Here is a 20612-nt window from a genome sequence, read left to right on the forward strand (position 1 = left end):
ATTTGGGACCAAAAATTTATAATTCAATACCAAGTTACATTAGGGAAGAATTCAATAGACACAGGTTCAAGAAAAGTTTATTTTCCTGGTTGGTTGATATTGGAGTGGAAAATTGTGAAAATTTAGTTAGACTGTAAATATTGAAACTATTTATTCTTCATTCCACTCTTTACTGTTTTTCATTTTTCTAAAAATAACCTTTCTTATTATTATCCTTAATAGAACATTAATATTTATTTACTAATTCCATAATTTTGTTTGTTTGTATTATACATTTTTACTAATTTTATTATAAAAAACTTTAATCCCATATCAGTGAATGAAGTTTGTAAATAGTAATTATTACACGCAATAAGCAACTAATTACTTATACCCCAACACATATAATATATAGTGGGGTGTATATTTATTCATTGAAATTATCATTTATTCATTGTTGAAACACCGCTGATTTATGTAGTTATATTACAATACTATATTATCAATATTCTAATGTTGCATTCAATCTTCATTGTAATTAATAAGTTTTCATAATATGTGAAATTTGTTGCATAATTGGCTGTTGTACTGTAATTTATTGTAGATTCGTGTATGAACCAGAATGTATTGTAACTTACTTGAATAAATAAATACAACAATAATTTATATTCATAGTTGTTCATTTGAGTGACAAGGTCCCGGTTGCAGAAAAGCCGGTTAAATTTCAACCGTGATTAATTTCACGAGACTCAATCAAGAATGGTTTTATGAAAAGACGGCTTCTTATTGTTTATCTTGGAATTATTCATGGTTAAAATTTAATCGGCTTTTGTGCAACCGACACTAGGTGTTTCTATAGATGATCCCACTGCAACACATACTTTGACTAGGGCCCAGTTGCACAAAAGCCGGTTAGATTTTAACCGTGATTAATTTCATGAGACTCAATCAGAGAAGGGTTTTATCTAGCATAGTGTACCTGAGGCCCATGTTATACGAGTGCTAATAACGTCGCGCTAATGACGCGAGAAACTGGGCGTTGAATGTCCATGTTATACGTGGCGCTACCAACGCTGCGCTAAACACGTAACGCTAACGCGTACCCATGTTATACGAGCGCTAATGTTGCGGCGTCAACGCGGCGTTGGCAATGCTAAACCAAGTTGCTGAGAGCGTTGACAGCGCGTTGTCTGCACGTCAGCCAATAATTGCTCAACAATAAATAGGACACCATCCAGTTGGGCTGCTTCACACGACTGAAAAATATTTTTCCTCCACCTACTGTCTAAAGTACTTACTTTACTCCCTGAAACATAATACTAAAGTGTCACTTTTTCGCTCTCGGTAGTAAAAAACAGAAAAACTCCCTAGGGAGTAAAAGTGACTCCATTTAAATAACATGGGAAGCATCTCTATTTTAAAAACTTACATGATAATAGGTTAGAAGGTCTAAGCTCAGATGAGAAAGTGTAATAGAGGTGTCTGTCATTGAGTCAACTGAATTCAATAACACAACCAGAAATTTGATCAACTCATGAAATATTTTTGTATGATATTATATTCTTAATATTAGTAGACATAAAAATTTATACAATTTTTAAAATATTTTATTCTATTCAAAATACCAGCCAACAATATTTTTGATCTGCATTCTGCAATTCAAATCTGAACCGCGTGATCTGGAGTCAGCCATTTTTGGTAGCCTGCCCAGCTGATATAATTCTTACAACTTTGGCCGATAGATAGCGCAATCGGCAGTGCCAACAGACGACCGGTTTTAGGTTTTAGATTTAGGTTATGTTGTTAGGAAACATTGTCACCAATACGTAAGTTATTAGAATGATTTAATTTGCAGTTTCTATAAAAATGTAGATGGAGGAAAAATGTTGTGTACATCACGAGCGAAAAATACTTTTTCTCCCTCAGGAAAATTGTTGCCCTCGGCTTCGCCTCGGGCTTCAAACTTTTTCCCACAGGGAGAAAAAGTCGTACTCTTCACTCTGGATATACAAATAACTATTTTCCCTCAGGGAGAAAAAATGTATCTTTCACTCAAGATATACAGTTAACTATTGCAGATTTATACTTGATGAAAATATATAATTTTTGATTTCAACAAAGTTCTTCTCGCCGGAGGTGTGGTGGGAGTGGTAGTGGGTTAATTTAAGTGGACAGGGTTGGCTCTCAAAACTATAATACTTGACTCTTACTTTTATTGTCCTTTCGTGTGCGAGTCATTTCCTGCCAGGTCTCATAGATAGCCTCCCCAACTTTACTCCAGCACTTAGCCTTCAATTGGTTAAATCTTGGTTCAACAAACATTTATTAACACTTAATGTTACAAAAAGTATTTTTATGACCTTTTCTCCGGATGCAAGGGGCCAACCAAATGATGTGAATTCAATTAAGATCCACTCGCTGAACTGTAATCACACTCCTCAAGCTCCTTGCCAGTGTCCAGAATTAAAAAAAGTAGATAAGCCAAATATCTTGGTGTTTTTTTAGACCCACATTTAAAATGGGATATACATATAAATAACATGTGCAACCGTGAAATACCTCACTTATAAATTTTTTAACCTTAATAAACTTAAAAATTCCAGATTAACAAGAATAATTTACTTTGCCTATGCGCAGTCCATATTACAGTATAGTATTCTGGCATGGGGTGGAGCAGTGAGTTGTCATTTAAATAAGATATTCACCATACAGAAACATTTAATTAAAAACAATATTAGGCAAGCCTAGACGTTATCCTACTCGCAACTTATTTGCAGAGTTCAATGTCTTAACTGTCAGACAACTATACATAAAAAGTTTATTACTGAATATCAACAAAAATAAACATATGTATAATTTACGACAATCAATTTATAACCTTAGACCGTCTAGCCTGACTTTTGAGTCTTCCAGAGTAAATTTGAGTGTTTGTGGGAGACAGTTCATGTTCACTTGTTCTAGATTGGTAAATTTCATCCCTCATCACTTTATAACAAATAGCATCAATAACAAGCTCATTGTTGAAATGGAAAAATGGATCAAAGAATCTAATATTACAGATCGCCTTTTCTGAGTGAATGCTTGAATATGGAGGATCAAATACATTTTGGATGAAAAATAAATCTATTATGTCACTTTTTTCTATATATCTTTCTATATTTTCCTTTTTTCTACTATATCTCAATATTATATTTCTCTATACAGAAAATTTCTTAACTAACTTATCTTTAACAATGCGTTTCGATCAGTTATATTAGTTTTAACTTTCAGTTTCTTTCTTTATCTATCAGCTCTTTCTGTCTTTTTCTCTTTCTTTGTCTATCAGTTCTTTCTGTCTTTTTCTCTTTCTTTATCTATCAGTTCTTTCTGTCTTTTTCTCTTTTATTTTTTACAGTTTTTTCATATTCTTCTAGTTTAAATCAAAACATAGCAAATACAGTACGATTAAAAAAATTTGTTAGTAATTTTACTTAATGAAAATACAACACTCTTACACTGCGCACGGGTCCCAAGACTTGCAGTGTAAATTCCAAGTAATGAAAAAATGAATATTTTGTATTTTTTGTTCTTCATGGAAATAAATTGATTTTGATTTTTGATTTGAATTGTCTATTATTAGTATCTATTGTAGTCACTCGATTTGACACGGATAGAAGTAGTGAACGGTGGAGAGTAGTGAAGCACAGTACTTGAAAAACCACTGCGCGTCAACAACGCTGTGTATAACTTGGTCGAGCATTGCCAACACCAGCGTACTCGCCGGCGTTGATGACGCTTCGTATAACTTGCACTATGGAAGTACCATAGGACTGCTAACCCGACGCTAAAATCGCCGCGTTAAGCGCTGATAAGCTCCCTATCGATAAGATAAGTTAAGCTCCATCATGCGCCTGCTATATTTCCGTTGTGAAGGTGCTCACTTATTTGAAAGAACCATACTCCTCTAAATAACTATTTATGAGTCTAAATATAGCTTCTCGGTGGTTCGAAACCCACCTATATATGTAGGTCCAATCATCTCTCATTATCATCCGTCTCATCACCCATGCACAAGCCTAAAGCTCATGCGGGTGTCATCCTCAGGAAAAATTATGTTTCAAATCTCCTTGAAGCGTACAGTAAGCTTCACCCGCATTAATTTTGTTCTGTTTATTTTCACAGGAAATAAGGACACCGGCTTACAAAAGATGGATAAAGAGGCTGTCGATTTTCAAGATGATAAGTGGAAGAAGCTCGTATCAAGATCTGTGGACGAAGTATCAAAGAGGAATCTGGGGGAAAAATTGATGCTGCTTATAGTGAAGTGGATTTAAGAATGGAGGTGTACAACAATTGGTGGAAATGTGTTAGGAGTACATGAAGTTTACTGCGTATCCTTTACTTATGTGCACGTGAAAGTGGCTGGGGACAGTATGAATTATACTTGTGATGTTGTTAGTCGTGTTTTTTGTCGTGGTAGGCCTTCTGCACAAATCTTTATTGATAGAGACTGCCGCACTTACAATAGCTGGAGAGAATATAAAGAAAATAATCAACTACCCAAAGGTTTTATGTTCTTACCTGTAGAAGGTGAATATTCAGCTAACTGTCTAATGTGTGCTGTTTCTACTCCAGCTGGCCTATTCAAGGCAGAGACTCTATGTGCTTTAGATAGTACAGCTCAAGTAGTGGCAAAAGTAGCTGACATTGTCACTGTCACCTCCCTATTTATACCAGACAGCTTTGGTGTGGCTGTTGTAGCATCTTTTAGCACTTGTAGCATCGGTGATTTCCAATTGCTATTCCGCATCTCGCACTGCAAACAAGCTTCTGGATAGATATGAACACAATCAGAGCATTAGTTTCAGTGATGCAGAAGCAAGGCAACTGTGGGTTACTGCAGCTATTTATGGTTTCAGTGCTATAACTGCAGGAGTATCATTGAAAACGGGTCCATCAGCACTTTTAAAAGGGTCCACTTTATTCAGCAGGTCTGCCAGATCAGCTATACTCGTCAATTGTGGAATGTCAGTATTTAGAGAAAATCTAATACTTGCTCTTGATTTGTGTCCTACTGATTCTACTCTTGCAGAGATGAGTTTGAAAAGTTTCAAGGAGAAATGCTGTTTGTACTTCAATATTCTTTCACCGCATCATGAGTTTGTAAAAACCCTCGAACATGTCAGAGGTTTGACTTCTTTTCTGAAAATAATCACTGGTAAAACATGCGGTTATTTAAGATGGGTACATTATGACCTAGGCATTACTGGCACTGTTGTGAAACAGCCTTTGCATTTTATCAAACGATTTATTGAAATTGGTGGAAAGTTCACTATTAACATAAGTTTGATCAAACTTGAATCCCTTTATAGCAATATATTGAAGAGCATAACTCATTTTCTGAACGGTGATGTTGATGAATTTGATGCAATGATGAGTTCAACGTGCAAAGAAATCTTGTCGGAGTTTCAGTTTGCATGGCAACAAGCACAGAAAGAAATTCTAGAGTGAAAAATTCATTTTCAAAAGAAGTGATTTGGATTCTGAAGATGTTAGAAATATTTGTTTCATGTTGGATGGCATTGAAGAGTGTTTTGGGAAATTGAAGAAGAGATCAAAGATTAAGCTTTTAACCTTAATGGATGCTTTTTTAAAAGAACTGCAAGGTCCTTCAATATACTTTTTTGTAGATCATTCTCCTGCTGAACATCTGAAAAGAGTCAAAGGTTTCTGTTTATTCTTAAGTAAAGAGGTTGAAACCAAAATAGTTGAAAAATATGAGAATGAGAAAATGGAAGCAATGATTAATCAACAGAGCTTCTCACTGGAAAAGGATGATTTTGAAACTACCTGTTGTGAAGATGTCATTGATAACTTCAACATGGAGAAGTGTGTTGAAGTTTACAAAAAAATTTCATCTTCTTCAAATGTTGCAAGCTTGGTTGTTTCACAGACTTGGTAGAGATGCCTAATGTAAGCCAGTATTTATTTGTCAAGGACAAAACCAAACTCGATGACTTTGACTATTTGAATATCCTTGAAGAGAAAGCATACGGAACTTTCAACGTGGATCATGAAGATACACTAGTTGCACGAATGGAAAACACAGTTATTGTTGAATGTGGTGATACAAAAGCCTTGGCAATCTTCTTTACTCAGAGAAGACATAACAAAATAGAAGGTGTTCTAACTTGCATCAATGACGGTTAGCGATTTCTTGTAATGTTTTACAATAATGCATTTGATGATTAATTATTGTTTAATAGCTCCTAATTAAAAACCTAGCTCTAATTTTGCAAACTTTGAAGATAATTTTAGTTTGGAGAAACTCTAAAAAGAATGAAAATTGATCTGTATGCTTTTCCTGTGGATAAAATAGTATGTGCTATTTTTCTATTAGACCTATTGATATTAAAATCGTTCATAACATTCTACTTTCCGCTTTTTTTATCCAGTAGATAATCAAGGTTTTTGGGTGGATACGTTAAGCGGCGATTCCTGCTAAGATGAAATTTGTGAGGCCCGCATAGATGGCTGCAATATTCTTCGAGCTTGAACTCACTTAAGGGACTTAATAAAACAACACGATTATAATATTAGGTATTACTACATTATTTTTCTAATACTAGCATTACTTTTTATATTTGATTTCTACCTGAAGGTGGTAAATGTTAACCACCGGTCGTTCATACGCAATGAAGCTTTATTATAATAATTGCATTCCAACACAGACATAGTGCATAATTATTATCGCTGTGAACAAATAGTAACATTCTCTCTTGACCTTGGCTGTGAAATCTACTAATCTGCCATCTATTGGTTAATTATCGGCATTATACAATGATATACGAGTATAATCCCAAAATTTAGAATGGATGAAAATCCATTTACAATATATATATATATATATATATATATATATATATATATATATATTATTATAAATGTACCTACATATCAGGAGCTAAACCTTCATTTTTCTTTTTTCTCTCTTGATATTAAAATATCCTGAGTATTTGATTATTAAAGACAAAATAGAAGTTTTGGACGATAGCCTGTGTTTTTTCTTTCTGAAAATTGTATTTGTTTGGTTCATCCAGTAAATAAAAATGGTTGTAATCTATGATGATTATAGTTGATGGTTATGAGCGTTGGCAGTACACATATATGCTTGATTTATGTAGAAATAGCCCAGTCGATAAAGACATTGATGCGCAACAAATTATGGGAAAGTTGAATTATGGAAGGGTGATAGTATATACATAGTAGATTGCCTGGAGCCGAAGAGTCCCCATCGTTACACCGCCTGCTTCCCCCCCCCCCCCCCAGTAGCCAACCAAAGTTTGAAACTTCATTGGTTTCTTAGAACAAGTATATTTCGGCTCCAAATCAATATATCGACCTGACTCTGATTTAGTCCTTTCAAGAATGAATAGGTCTACAATTAATGTTATATAGTACTCTATCGTATATATATATTTTTCAGAAAGCTATTTCCATACAAAGCCAGAAAATTGGGAAATTTTCACATCATCATTTTATATTATGTTAAGTTTTGAAACGACAGGAAGTGTATTTTTTTGTTGTCATAGCAATCCACCTCGGAAGCACTTGGTGATAGAGAATTGAATTTGGTCTCAAATTGTGTACCAGGACTTTTTCTTTCACGTGCATTAAATTACATTGAGAATAGGCTAAGTAGTTTTGAAATGTATTAGGTAAGTTTAAAGAAGCCAAAGATGTCGAGAAATATATCCTCTCTCCAGAGTTCAAGCCATTTTCAATCAATGGAAGTGGATGGAGACAAGTAATTGGTATAGAATTGACTTAGGGAATTTTATCCTCTTTGATCTCAAATTTGTCTTCATCCACTCAGCTTGATTGAAAAATGGCTTGGACTCTGGAGTAACCTTTTATAGTAACCTCTACCATTATAACTTATATTCCAGCTGCTACAAATTGAATAAATAGACAATGCATTTTATGAGTGATTTATTATAAGAATACGTTCAACAATGTTTGTATTTTCTGACGGCTAGATAAACAAATCCAATTAAACTCATGCAAATTGATTTTGACTACTGTATTCAATAACTTTTTGTTGATGGTTTAATTTATAAATTATTCTAAACCATAGCAAATACAGCACATTCTGTTAATAGGGCGACATACGCTATTATCAAAATAGAAATACTAATACATAAAACAGGTAACTAAAGATCTAGGAAATAGAAAATTTCTCAAAGACAAACAATAATAAACAATAGTGCAACTCAACATAATAAATAAAACATATAACAAACAACAATAGAATTATTTTAAAACAAAATAGCTTAATGAACATTGACGAGTCATTACAATATGTGATGTACGGTATTTGTCCATACAATAATGTAATTATCGTATGATAATAATCGTTTTCACTAAGATTACTTACTTGAAACTATACATATGAGAACTGATAATAATGTATGATTATTTTTCGAGTGAGTGTTAATTACTTTGGATGCTAAAATATTCTGTCTATTCAAATATTCAGTTCTAAAAGTACCGGTACATACAAACATTCTCAATTTATTACAGACAAAGAAGCTCTTTCTGACATTTCATACCTGAACCATTTCATCAGCACAAAAAAGGAACCTGTTTAAAGGAAGTTAGATACTGGCATAAAGTTAGACAATGCCTTTTTCTTAATTTCATTCAGTAAAATAAATATACTGAGATCAGTACCGTGTTACACCCATTTTAAATGGAAAACAGAACAATCGATCGGGAACTTACGTATCATAACTAGTATTGACAAAATGATATGTGTAACTAAAAAATAAGAATAATATTCAATTATTATCATTGTTACAGTAGGTACCAGAATTATTACGGAAATAAGCTACCACATTTATACATTCTTAGAATTCGGTTCCTGTTTACATTAGCTTATCATTAGGCACTTGAATAGAGAATCTAAAATAGTATTTTTGGTATCCTAGCTGATTAAAATAATATAACTCCATAGAAAGTGCAAAAAAACTTGAAAGTTTGCTTTTCTAAGAGGCTTTATCTTGATCAGGAAGCAAATATATCAATGGTAATTATTAGAAGCTGTCATTCATTTGGAAAATCAGTGAAGCACAAAGAAAGTATCATTCCTCATCAATCGATTGACAAAATTTCAATGATTGTCATTTATCAATCCAATATTAAATGCTATACGTTTTTCAAAGCTGTGAAGTATTGGAACTTTCATTGATGACTTTCCCACTATTGATTGTTGATAACAATATTTCTGGGAGGCTACTAGTTGAAGTATTAAATATTGTCATCAATAAGTGGAAATTACATTTCAATCTTAATTGAATTTGAGAAATTGTTTCAAATACCGTACTCTAATTTTCATAGGAAGAAGTAAGCTGGAAGCACAAAATGCAAGGGATTTCATCTACGTTGAGCTTCTTTTGGAAACTGATATACACAATTGACTACTATAATACAAAATTACATACGGAATTTCTTTGGCATAACTATATTTTTCAATATTGTACTTTATAAAAATTAATATCATTGGATTCAATTATTATTACAAAATGAGTCTCAATCACTTTTCATACAATACATGTTACTGTACCTGAGCTAACTACATACGGTAATTAAAAAAAATTAATAACGAGAAAATCAATAATTATATTACAATGTTAATTTAGGTACTTCATCCACGAAGTAATCATTGGGAATTTTCATAGTTACAAGTGATACATGTAAATTCAAATAGTTAACTGAATTAACTATAGTTAATAGTAACTTAAATGAGGATTAGTTATTTTTTCAATTAATCAATATAGTAAATAATATTCAATTTGACATTATTGTTATTGGTATTGTCTTGTGTGCGCTTATGCAGGCATTTGATTTACTACTTGTTCCGACTGAAGTTGGAGTGCCACACTTGGAGAGAAAAGCATCCAATTTTTGAAAAACTGTAAAGAACCATGAAAACGAATAATTAGTATCAATTGATGAAATTGCAACTCTCCAGTAAAGGAAACTATTTTTTCATGATGATTGTCATTGAATCTAGTCTCAAAGACTAACCATTTATTTTCATTTCACTATGAATCTTATATACACTAGGGAAAAATTATAAAACTATGAAATTGTACAATAGGTACCATAATCATCCATTGATGAAGCAAGTAATTGTGAGGTTATGATGAGTGAAATTCACTTCACAATGTCAACTTTCTTTATATTTAACATTCACATTCAACCAATGCTGATATATTGAGATCCACATTATAATGGCAGTGTCTGATTAGCAATGGCATTGCTATCCTTGTCTATCATTCAACACAGTGGATGGCGCTGTCCTCTTTCTCGCTTTGCTCTGTTGCCAGATCGTCTTTTAACAATGTAGAAGTTGTAATTAATTAACAAATTATTTTATCTTAATTATTAAATTATTGAAAAATATAATTTCTTGCTTAATAAAATTTAATTGATTATTTTAAAAGAGAATGAACAGTTAATATTACCGTATATCATCAGCTACCGTCTATAGAAGGCATTGACAAGACAGGATCGGCAACGTTTTTCTCCTATCTTTCTCCACTGCCATTATAACGTGGAGCTCACTATAGTTTCAAGTAAATCCCACTATACATTATTCGAATTATAACATCAAGCAACGGATAGTTGACATAGGTAGGCCTACTGTATGTTTTCAATTTTTTTTTTGAAAAATACAGATAACTTTTAGTTTCAGGAAGTCAACACTCATATCTCGATAACAGATAGCATATAAATTTCCAGAACAGATAGTCAATTGTTGTTTTCGATTAAGACAGTGTTGAAACTCTTTACTTCCAGTTAATTTGAAGAATTGAGTTTAATTTATTACAGAGATCCATGCAGGCAATAGTGATAGTTTGACAATAATGAAATTATTAATAACTAAGTAACAATTCGCTAACTTGTGACATCGTCGTTATATTATATTACAAAATTCTGAATAGACCGAAAATTAAATTGTAAAACTGTAAGAAATTTATGATTGAAACGAATCATATGAATGATAATGTCAAATAAACAGTGAGTAAAATAACACTAGATGTTAGGTGAAGGAATAAAAGCAGCATATGCACACACAGGGACAATAGTCGCTTCCACTATAGCTGTCGCGGGAACGCGGAATTGGAAAAGTCCTTGCACAATGACAATGCAAAAGGCATTTCCAATTCCGTGTTCCCACAAAATCTAGTGGGCACTTGATGGAAGGCTGGAAGCTACTATCGTCCCTCGTCATCAGCGTGATGAAGAGTATTGAGCAGGTAATCTAATGTTCATAGGTACTCACTTTCAGCTGAACTGTTGAAAGCCGTGATTACATTGTCACCTTAATTAACATCAGACAAGTGACTTGATAATATTAGTTGATGGAAATTCAATAGCAAACTCGATGTGAGTCTTTTTGTTGCAGTATACTATCCTCATACGCCCTTAGACCAGCTCCTGCTCAACCAAAGTTCATGCTTTTAAAACTGGGCTAGAACATATAACGTAAATCAAAAAAAGAATTTATTTGAAAATGTATAACACTTCATAGACAATAACAAAAGTTAAGTAAATCAAACTGTAAAACTCCACTCACAACTCAACTTATGCATCTTCATAGGCAATCTCAACAAGAGAAACCTCAGAAACCAGAATAACGTGGCAGGAAGTCAAAGTCATATTACTAATCAGGTCTGCATAATATTATCGAAGAGCTTTCAAGGTAAAAGTTACATGTGTAAAGTTTTACACATGGAATAGTTGTATTACTGTAAGGAATAAAACGTATGTACCTGTAAGAATATCATAAAAATAAAAATATAATAAGCTACTACAATAATCTGTACATTGTGTAATACAGGATTATTCGAATGATGGACCATTTTGAAAAATTTAAATTCACTGAAGTAGGCTACCTTCAACATGAACAATCATCATATGAAGAGTGTTTCTAAGATAAGTGTTTGTAAATTTGTTTCTGATTTTATTGGACGACATGTATAAGTGACGACTGTTTAAGTACCAGTGATGACAATGGACTGAGTTTTGATTTTTACCTTCGTTTATGCGATAATGTGTAGGCTATATCATTAAATATTATGTAATCATATAAGATAATAATATTGATGTGTATTTACATATCAAATTATGTAAACAGCGTTTTTTAAATGTGTCACTTTTTCATAATCTAATATTTTGTAGCTGAAACCAACAATTTCAGTAAGTTACCGGTATAGGCTGCGTAATCCGGTTGCACGTCTATATTAAATTCAACTATTATTATCTTGGATAACATTCTATGGCCCAATTCACACAGAAGTAGTGCAACGCGGACGTGACTGACTTTTTGCCACTTCTACGCCACTCCTATGTAACTATAATATGATCCAATGCATCAGAAGGGGCGTTTCGCCACGCCACTTCTGTTGGCATTCAACCTTATGTTTATGAAATTTGAAAAAGTCAACGCCACATCACTTCTGTGTGAATTGAGCCTAAAACCTCAAATAAACGGGCCCCATAGAGGCGCTGAATTTATTTCGCGCGTCTTCAGAATGCATTGCCTCTTATGGTGAGAGCGCCTACTTTGCTCTTCTAGTGAACCCACCCCATAAGAGACAATTCATCCTTGCGGTTAACGAACAAAAACAAAATTCCGTCGAGTATGGTTGGGGCATTAAAAAACAAATTCAACAAAAATCAATAAGATGATGACATCAACGATGCGAAGACATCATTAATCAGTGTTCAATTGCAATTAAATGCAAATAGGCCTACTGAACATTTTCATAAACTTTTTATTTTTCACATTCCGGGTAGGCTATAAACGAACCCATAAATTCATCTCCGTTTAAACGCATATGGGCCTTTGGATTCTATAGTGAGGTCCACGTTCTAATGTCAGTACTTGATTAACTGTTTTTAGATAGATTAAATAATAAAAAACATTGGTTTTGATATCCTTGTCCATCTATCAGAAAGCAGATAGCCCTATCCTTTTCTACCTCCAAATCGTTGCCAGTATGGTTTTTAACAATGTAGAAATATAATTATTTAACAAAGTATTTAATCTCAATTACGAAAATTCTTTATTCAATGATTGTAAAATATATTTTCTTGACGAATAAAATATAGCCTAGGCCTAATTGATTATTATGGAACATCAATGGAAAATTATCATTACATCAGATATTCCGGTATGAGATATTTATTAATTTAATTATTCAATGATTATAATAATAAATTTATAATAATAAAGCAATCCAAGTAATAAGTTTTCTCTATAGAAGGCAGAGAATCGGCAACGCTGCTTATCTTTCTCCACTGTCATTATAACGTGAACCTTACTATGGTAGACTAATGAACTATTTCAAGTAGTATGTGAAATGGGTAATTAATTGTGATGAGGGTGGCGGTGCTAACCTGTGGGTAGCCTCTGAACATAGTTGCCAGGGAAGGTGCCAAAGCAGGCGGTGCGCTGACTGCTGCCCACATACCAGCCGTCATCACACTTCTCCATCACATACACCAAATCGCCCTCATTCAGCTCCAACTCGTCGTCATTCTGCGGCTTGTAATTGTACAGCGCGCGGTAACTGCAATCAAAATCAAACAATCAACTTCCAAGGGCCAAAACATAACATAGAGCGGCCAAGGTACAGTCATAGAATGAAACAATCTTTAAGTATAAGTTTTCTCTGCTAGAGTGTAGCAGAGATAGTCCAGTCCCGAAACAAATTCAAATTCAGATTGTTTATTGTTTTCATCAGTTTAAAACAAAATACACCACATCAACCAATCATCCCATCAGATATAAATAATAATTAAAATTAGACAATTCTCAACATATTTAATATGTGATAATAACAATGAATCAATGTTGTATCTTGTATTAAACAATATGATTTACTTCAAACTTATAATACTTTGAACATAATTTTAATTATAATCCTGGGACGAAAGTACAAGATAAAAACCGCCGAAATATTTTTTTCGTCGGTTCCATGTATGAATTTTGTGGTGTTGAATTCGAATATGAAATTTACTGACACGCCAGAGGGCAGCTTCACCCCTAAAACTCCGCAAACATTCAAATTATGGAAGGTTTTCATTTTATTTCGATAACCTTGGGTTTTTCGAAAAAAAAGGATTTTCTACAAAATTGAAGACAATAAAATTTTCTAAAAATTGAGATCTCGCGCAGGATTCAACGATTTCTGGTTTTGGAACTACTACAAATTTTGAGAAAAGGGGTATTTCTCAAGGTTTTTAAAACATTCTGGAAACTTTCATCTTCCACTCTCTAAAACTTAAAAAACTTTGAGTATTATACAGTAATGATGAAAAATCACATAACATGTGAAAATACAATCAATTTTGAACAAGATTACTGGACTGGACTAAGAAGGTACAAATCTAATCTGACAAGTTGATCCCTTATTTGTTTTGGCGTAGTTTGAAGAAATAAGCCAACTGTCAAGCATGCCTGAGTCTGACTACTTTATATTCTCAATTAGGATATCAATCTAGGCTGGGATTGGCTCATAGATGATTAGCTGGCAACAACTCAGCTGTTGGACTAATTTTATGCAATTAAGTAGCACCTAGATGCTGTGGAAGCGAGGGGTGAATCAGTCCAGGGATCAACTCTTGAGACCATATGACTGTAGCTGAGAGTGTTGAAGATAATGCATGCATCTATTGAATGTCTCCGGTTCCGCTGACCGCTCTCTTCTACCTTCTACCCCAGATTCACAGCTCCACCATAAATTGCCCGTAAGTGAATTCACAGAGAGATCTATCACGTCAACGCTGGACGTTTGCGCTCATATTATACATATTACATTATTACCATCATTTTATTATATAGGTATTATGAGTATAATTATATTGAATTAAACATGAAGCTTTTGAATTATAAAATTTTAAATTGATGAAATCTTCTATCTCTATATATAAAAATGAATGTCTTTAGCATCTAAAGTTACCAGCTGTATAATAAACACGTCACCCTGTGATCAATTGTGTACTGGTATTAAAACGGTGGTTTGGAGTTGAAGTTAGTGTACCGTAGTTGATTGGTACCAGCTGTAGATAATCGTTCCTTAGAAGACCTATACAAATAATTATCACTCCCCTATCATTGAGAAACTGGAAAATAATTATTCATCTCATGAAAGAGAGTTGTTCATATTGCAATCATCAATTACTGAAGAATGGCAGACTAAATTGATTTTTTTTAAATTTAGCTTAGCTTATATTCATCCTAAAATTGAAGATGGAAAAATATGGAATTCTATGTAATTCATCGTACATTGCATATTTCCTGGACCATCTATTGACAATCAACAACTATGAAAACATTAAATTCATCCTTGAAACACTAATTTAACCTATATATTTTTTTAATTCAACACTTTACTGATAGTTATTACTACCAATTGATCGAGAATATGTTGCAATGTCGGAATAATATATGCTGCATGACTAAGCAAATAGGAAGTCCGTATTGAGATGTAAATGAAAATATTGATTGTCAGATAAATTTCATGATTCACCAAATAAAGTCAAGTGTGACATGAGATACATTGACTTTTTGGCGGTACGAAGTTCGCCGGGTAAGCTAGTAACAACTAAAATTCAAAAAGCGGCAACACTTTTCTGTTGAAAACACGAGGAACTCGGAAATAGCAGACTAATTTTCAGTGTTTCGAAGTTAAATCCTCTTTTCAAGGTTAATTGCCAGAAGGATGAAGAGCACGAAGCTTTTGAACTAGTTGAAAATCAATTTACAATTTTTTTAAATGGAAGAAGAGGGTTAGAATAAATAAACAAGATTGTGGAGCAACATGTTGAAATTATATAGATTGAACATATATAATATATAAGTAGATACGGTACCTATACAACCTCACACACAGACTCGTTCTAGGTGAGGAGTACTATTCTTTCAAATTATTGTAAAATTAACATTTCAAATGTTAGTAACATGCTGCTTTTTGAGAATAGACTTTTTAATTAATTCATTCATTAATCCAAGTTGAACGAATCGCTGAAAATATTTTATTTTACTGACTAGGTTCCAAAAACTGCTGATACTGCGATATTCTGCTCTTTAGTTTTATGGTATAATCGCATGAAATGTCATCAAAGATGTACTGCACAGAAATATTTCTAACATGTTCGGAATTTCACATGGTACTTGAAGTTATAAAAGTCAAAGTACGGTAGGCCTACATGATGAAAAGTCAACTTACGGCACAGGCTCTGATTGCGTGTCAATGTGTAGTGCTTGATTGACAGGTGCTAGATCTTGTTTCGACGTCTTTGTAGGCCGTGACTGCAACACAAAACAAACATAATAATGAATGATCAAAAATAAAATAAAAATGATAAAAAAATATTTTCATACCGTACTCGGCAGATAGTAATTTTAACATCACAATCCATCATTAATGAACTGGACAATGATAAAAATACAGAATTAGACAAGAGATAGTCTAGTTTAGTTCAGTATTTCTACCATAACATTTGAGATTGATTACAACAATTTTCAAAATAACTAGCCAGGCACTATTTTTGCTCGACCATTTTCTTATTTTGAATACTTTATTTTCCCATAAGTTTTTCATCATTCATAAACTATTTTTAAAATCTACTACCATTTGATAATATACTTACATTCATTTAATATAGAGTATTTTCAATAATCTAAGTACAATACCATAGAGAAAATGTAGCTTAAGAAGATATCCCATGATATAGGGCATTCTCACTGTTAACTCATGCCGATAATCCTAGTAGTTTTTTTCGTGAAGCTATCTGACGCTTGTAGTCTTTCATAATGTGCCGTTCTTACACTCTCACCTCAACAAAACAGTAATATCAGACAGTATCCGACAGTAATCTGCTAGATTTAACAAAAAAGTCAGTCTCGAAATAATTGAAACATAAACGATATATGCCATCGATATCTTCTTATGTTATCTTTTCTCTAAGACAATACTCATTTCTATACTTGAAGTATTTTAAAGAATCTTAGTACCATATTTATTTCTATACTTAGAGTATTTTCAAGAGTCGTAGTACAATATTTACGTTGATTCATTTATTATATAAATGAATGGTTTATATGGTTTCTATTTAATAGAAACCAAACAGTATATAGAATTCTGGTAGAATATTTATTTCTATGTTTAGAGTATTTTCTAAATAAAGTGGAGTGTACTAACGAGTGATGTGTAGCTGACAGGGGGCGGGGGGGTGTAGTGATGGTGGGTTGACGAGTTGCGACCGCCATTCAGAATCATCGAGTGGGAGGCTGGGGAGGCCACCGGTTTACTGGAGGCGGGGGTTGTCGGTCTTACAGGACTCACTGAAAAAATCAATCAACACATTATAAAACATCAATTTCTTATAATATTATGGGAGGCATGTAAAAATTTGTATAAAAAATATTTTTAAAAAACCTAGAAAGTGATCAATTGATAAATCAATTTATATGAAAAAATTAGAAAGTAATCAATTGATAAATCATCCATATCTTTTAGCATCATCTCTATCAGTCCTATTTATCCTAATAGTCCTGAAAATTAACAATGAGAAAACGGCTGAAATCGAATTAACACTATAATTTCATTTCTATATTCTATTTCAATTAGACACTATCAATATGTCTTGCAAAATGGCAATAAAGAGAACGCTCACATCAATCAACTTTCAATCATTTATATTTAGCAAAACACGATTGAAATTCAAATTTTGTGCAACCGGACCCAAGACTCGAATTTTCATTCTTAATAAATGATAATTCACAGGTTTGATTGATTCAAGATAATCCATTTTTTAAAATTAAAAGATGTGGAGAGTAAAGTGAACTGACCTGCCCTTTCGCCTGGTTCAACCAAGACCTCCACGTAGGACACCGGGAAAATGCCTTTCCTATTTCCAATTCTTCCTTCAAACCAGTTCTCATCTACTCTCCTTGTAAGGACAACTAGTTCTCCTGTAATAATGGGAAAATTGGGGATATATTATTTGCGTTAAAAAATTAGGGACATATTTGTGTTCAAACTGTAATAAACGGTGAATAATACATAATTATCATATTGAGGTGAAGATATAAATAGTACATCCATTTCTACAGTAAATAGTACAGCATCAAACCGATAGTAATTAAATTCGTACGTCGTCAAGATAAGATGTCATGGATGGGTCATTTTCGTCTAGCATCTTCGCAGGACAATAGTGGGGCTGGTATATCGGCGAAAAACATTTCAGCTGTTCTACCTGAAACAAGGGTGATGGCTTACGAACATTTGATACCTTCAACGCTTGAACTGCTAAATACGACCAGAACAATCGCTCGGGAGAAAGGATATCGCTTTGTGTGGGTACGTGATGGTAATATTCTTGTCAAAAAAGACGAAACCAGTAAGAATGTTTTACATATTAAAAGTGATGTGGACCTTTCTAAGATGTAAGTACTAAAGACTTGTTTAACAATGAACAGTAAAATAATTTTATTATGGACATTTTTGAAAATTTAGATGAATTCGATGAAGTTGAGACATTATGTTTGAATAACTCTAATGATTATTACAATATTATTTCTAATCAACCCAGTGTAAATTTTGATATAATTCATAGTAATATCAGATTCATTGGAAGAATTTAGACGAGTTCTGTTTAGAATTTGCTAATGTATTGCCATTTATAGACATGATTGTATTATCTGAGACGGGTCACCAAGGTGTTAGGCCCATAGGGTGTGATATACCTGGTTTTAATCAGTACTATTCAATGAATCACACAAATAGAAATGGGGGTGTAGTAGTTTACTTGAAAAAAGATTATGATCATGTTCATGTGCGGGAATGCACAATAGTTGGGGCTAGTTGTCTCGTGATAGAGCTGAAAATTTTTGAGGAGGAGTGGGTTATTGTTTGTGCTTACAGATCACCTAATGATAATTGCCAGGACTTTGTTAACTCTTTAGCTGAGCTGCTTTCGAATTTAAATTTAGGAAAAAATATTATATTTGTAGGAGATATAAATATTGATATCTTGAATAATAGAAATAACATCCACACTGAATCTTATTGAATTTATTGAACGAAAATGGGCTTATATCTTATGTGAAAAAATTAGAAAGTAATCAATTGATAAATCATCCATATCTTTTAGCATCATCTCTATCAGTCCTATTTATCCTAATAGTCCTGAAAATGAACAATGAGAAAACGGCTGAAATCGAATTAACACTATAATTTCATTTCTATATTCTATTTCAATTAGACACTATCAATATGTCTTGCAAAATGGCAATAAAGAGAACGCTCACATCAATCATTTATATTTAGCAAAACACGATCGAAATTCAAATTTTGTGCAACCGGACCCAAGACTCGAATTTTCATTCTTAATAAATGATAATTCACAGGTTTGATTGATTCAAGATAATCCATTTTTTAAAATTAAAAGATGTGGAGAGTAAAGTGAACTGACCTGCCCTTTCGCCTGGTTCAACCAAGACCTCCACGTAGGACACCGGGAAAATGCCTTTCCTATTTCCAATTCTTCCTTCAAACCAGTTCTCATCTACTCTCCTTGTAAGGACAACTAGTTCTCCTGTAATAATGGGAAAATTGGGGATATATTATTTGCGTTAAAAAATTAGGGATTATTTGTGTTCAAACTGTAATAAACGGTGAATAATACATAATTATCATATTGAGGTGAAGATATAAATAATACATCCATTTCTAAAAACAGAAAATTAATGAATGAGTTAACTGAATTTTATAAACAGTAAAATCTTGCAGTAAAAAACAGTAAAATCTTGTGTGATTACATAACCTTAACTTTTGGACAAAATTAACTTTTTATCAACATTATTGGAGAGAAATAGTACAGGCTCAGCCTAGTTTTTCCTTCAATGTCATAATTATATTATGATTGTAGTATTTTGTAAAATAAAAAAAATAAGATATTATAGGAAATGGAGAAGAAATCTCACTGCGCATTCAAACAATGAACATTAAAAAATATTTGATCTTCAAAATAGAGTACTGTACCTTTGACTAATGAGAGTTCCAGGTGTGTTTGAGCTTGAAAGTTGAATTTCGCCCTGGCTTGGCCTTCACTCGATCTCTTCGGCATCGATCGGATTCCATCGTATGGAATAATCTAAAATAAAATTAAAAAATAATATTTCATGTTTGTAATCAATACATGTTTCAATATCAACTGAAATCAAAAGCCTCAACCACTATTTTGCCGTTTGCACAAAAACCGGTTAAATTTCAATCGTGATTAAATTCCGTGAGAACCAATCAGAGAAGCCTATTTTCCGAGAAAGCCTTCTCTGATTGGTTCTCGTGATTAACCAGTTTTCGTACAACCGGGTCTAAGATGTTAGTTGATGAAAAGCGATTTAGATAAGATGAACGGCACTAGGCTTAAAAATCTTTTGAAACAAACTATCCAAAATTGTTATGGGAAAATGGGAAATAAATAATCAGCAAAAAGACAGGATGCTGTAGAGTTCTTGAATTGATACTCTACTCCAAGAAGATAATCGGATTAAAAATCCTATCTGTTGGATA

General features: G+C 33.0%; 1 protein-coding gene across 1 annotated transcript in view; it reads right to left on the bottom strand.

Annotated features, from left to right (window-relative positions):
• Positions 1-7935: 7935 nt before the first annotated feature.
• The window catches only part of LOC111044999, a 187012-nt gene continuing 174335 nt past the window's right edge, over positions 7936-20612 (bottom strand). The window contains 7 exon segments of the mRNA XM_039420886.1: positions 7936-9932; positions 11309-11497; positions 13429-13601; positions 16263-16345; positions 17238-17380; positions 19513-19635; positions 20082-20193. Of these exon segments, the coding sequence (XP_039276820.1) occupies positions 11487-11497; positions 13429-13601; positions 16263-16345; positions 17238-17380; positions 19513-19635; positions 20082-20193 (645 nt within the window). The 3' untranslated portion in view covers positions 7936-9932; positions 11309-11486.

Source organism: Nilaparvata lugens, chromosome 2 (assembly GCF_014356525.2).
Source record: "Nilaparvata lugens isolate BPH chromosome 2, ASM1435652v1, whole genome shotgun sequence".
Classification (NCBI taxonomy): domain Eukaryota; kingdom Metazoa; phylum Arthropoda; class Insecta; order Hemiptera; family Delphacidae; genus Nilaparvata; species Nilaparvata lugens.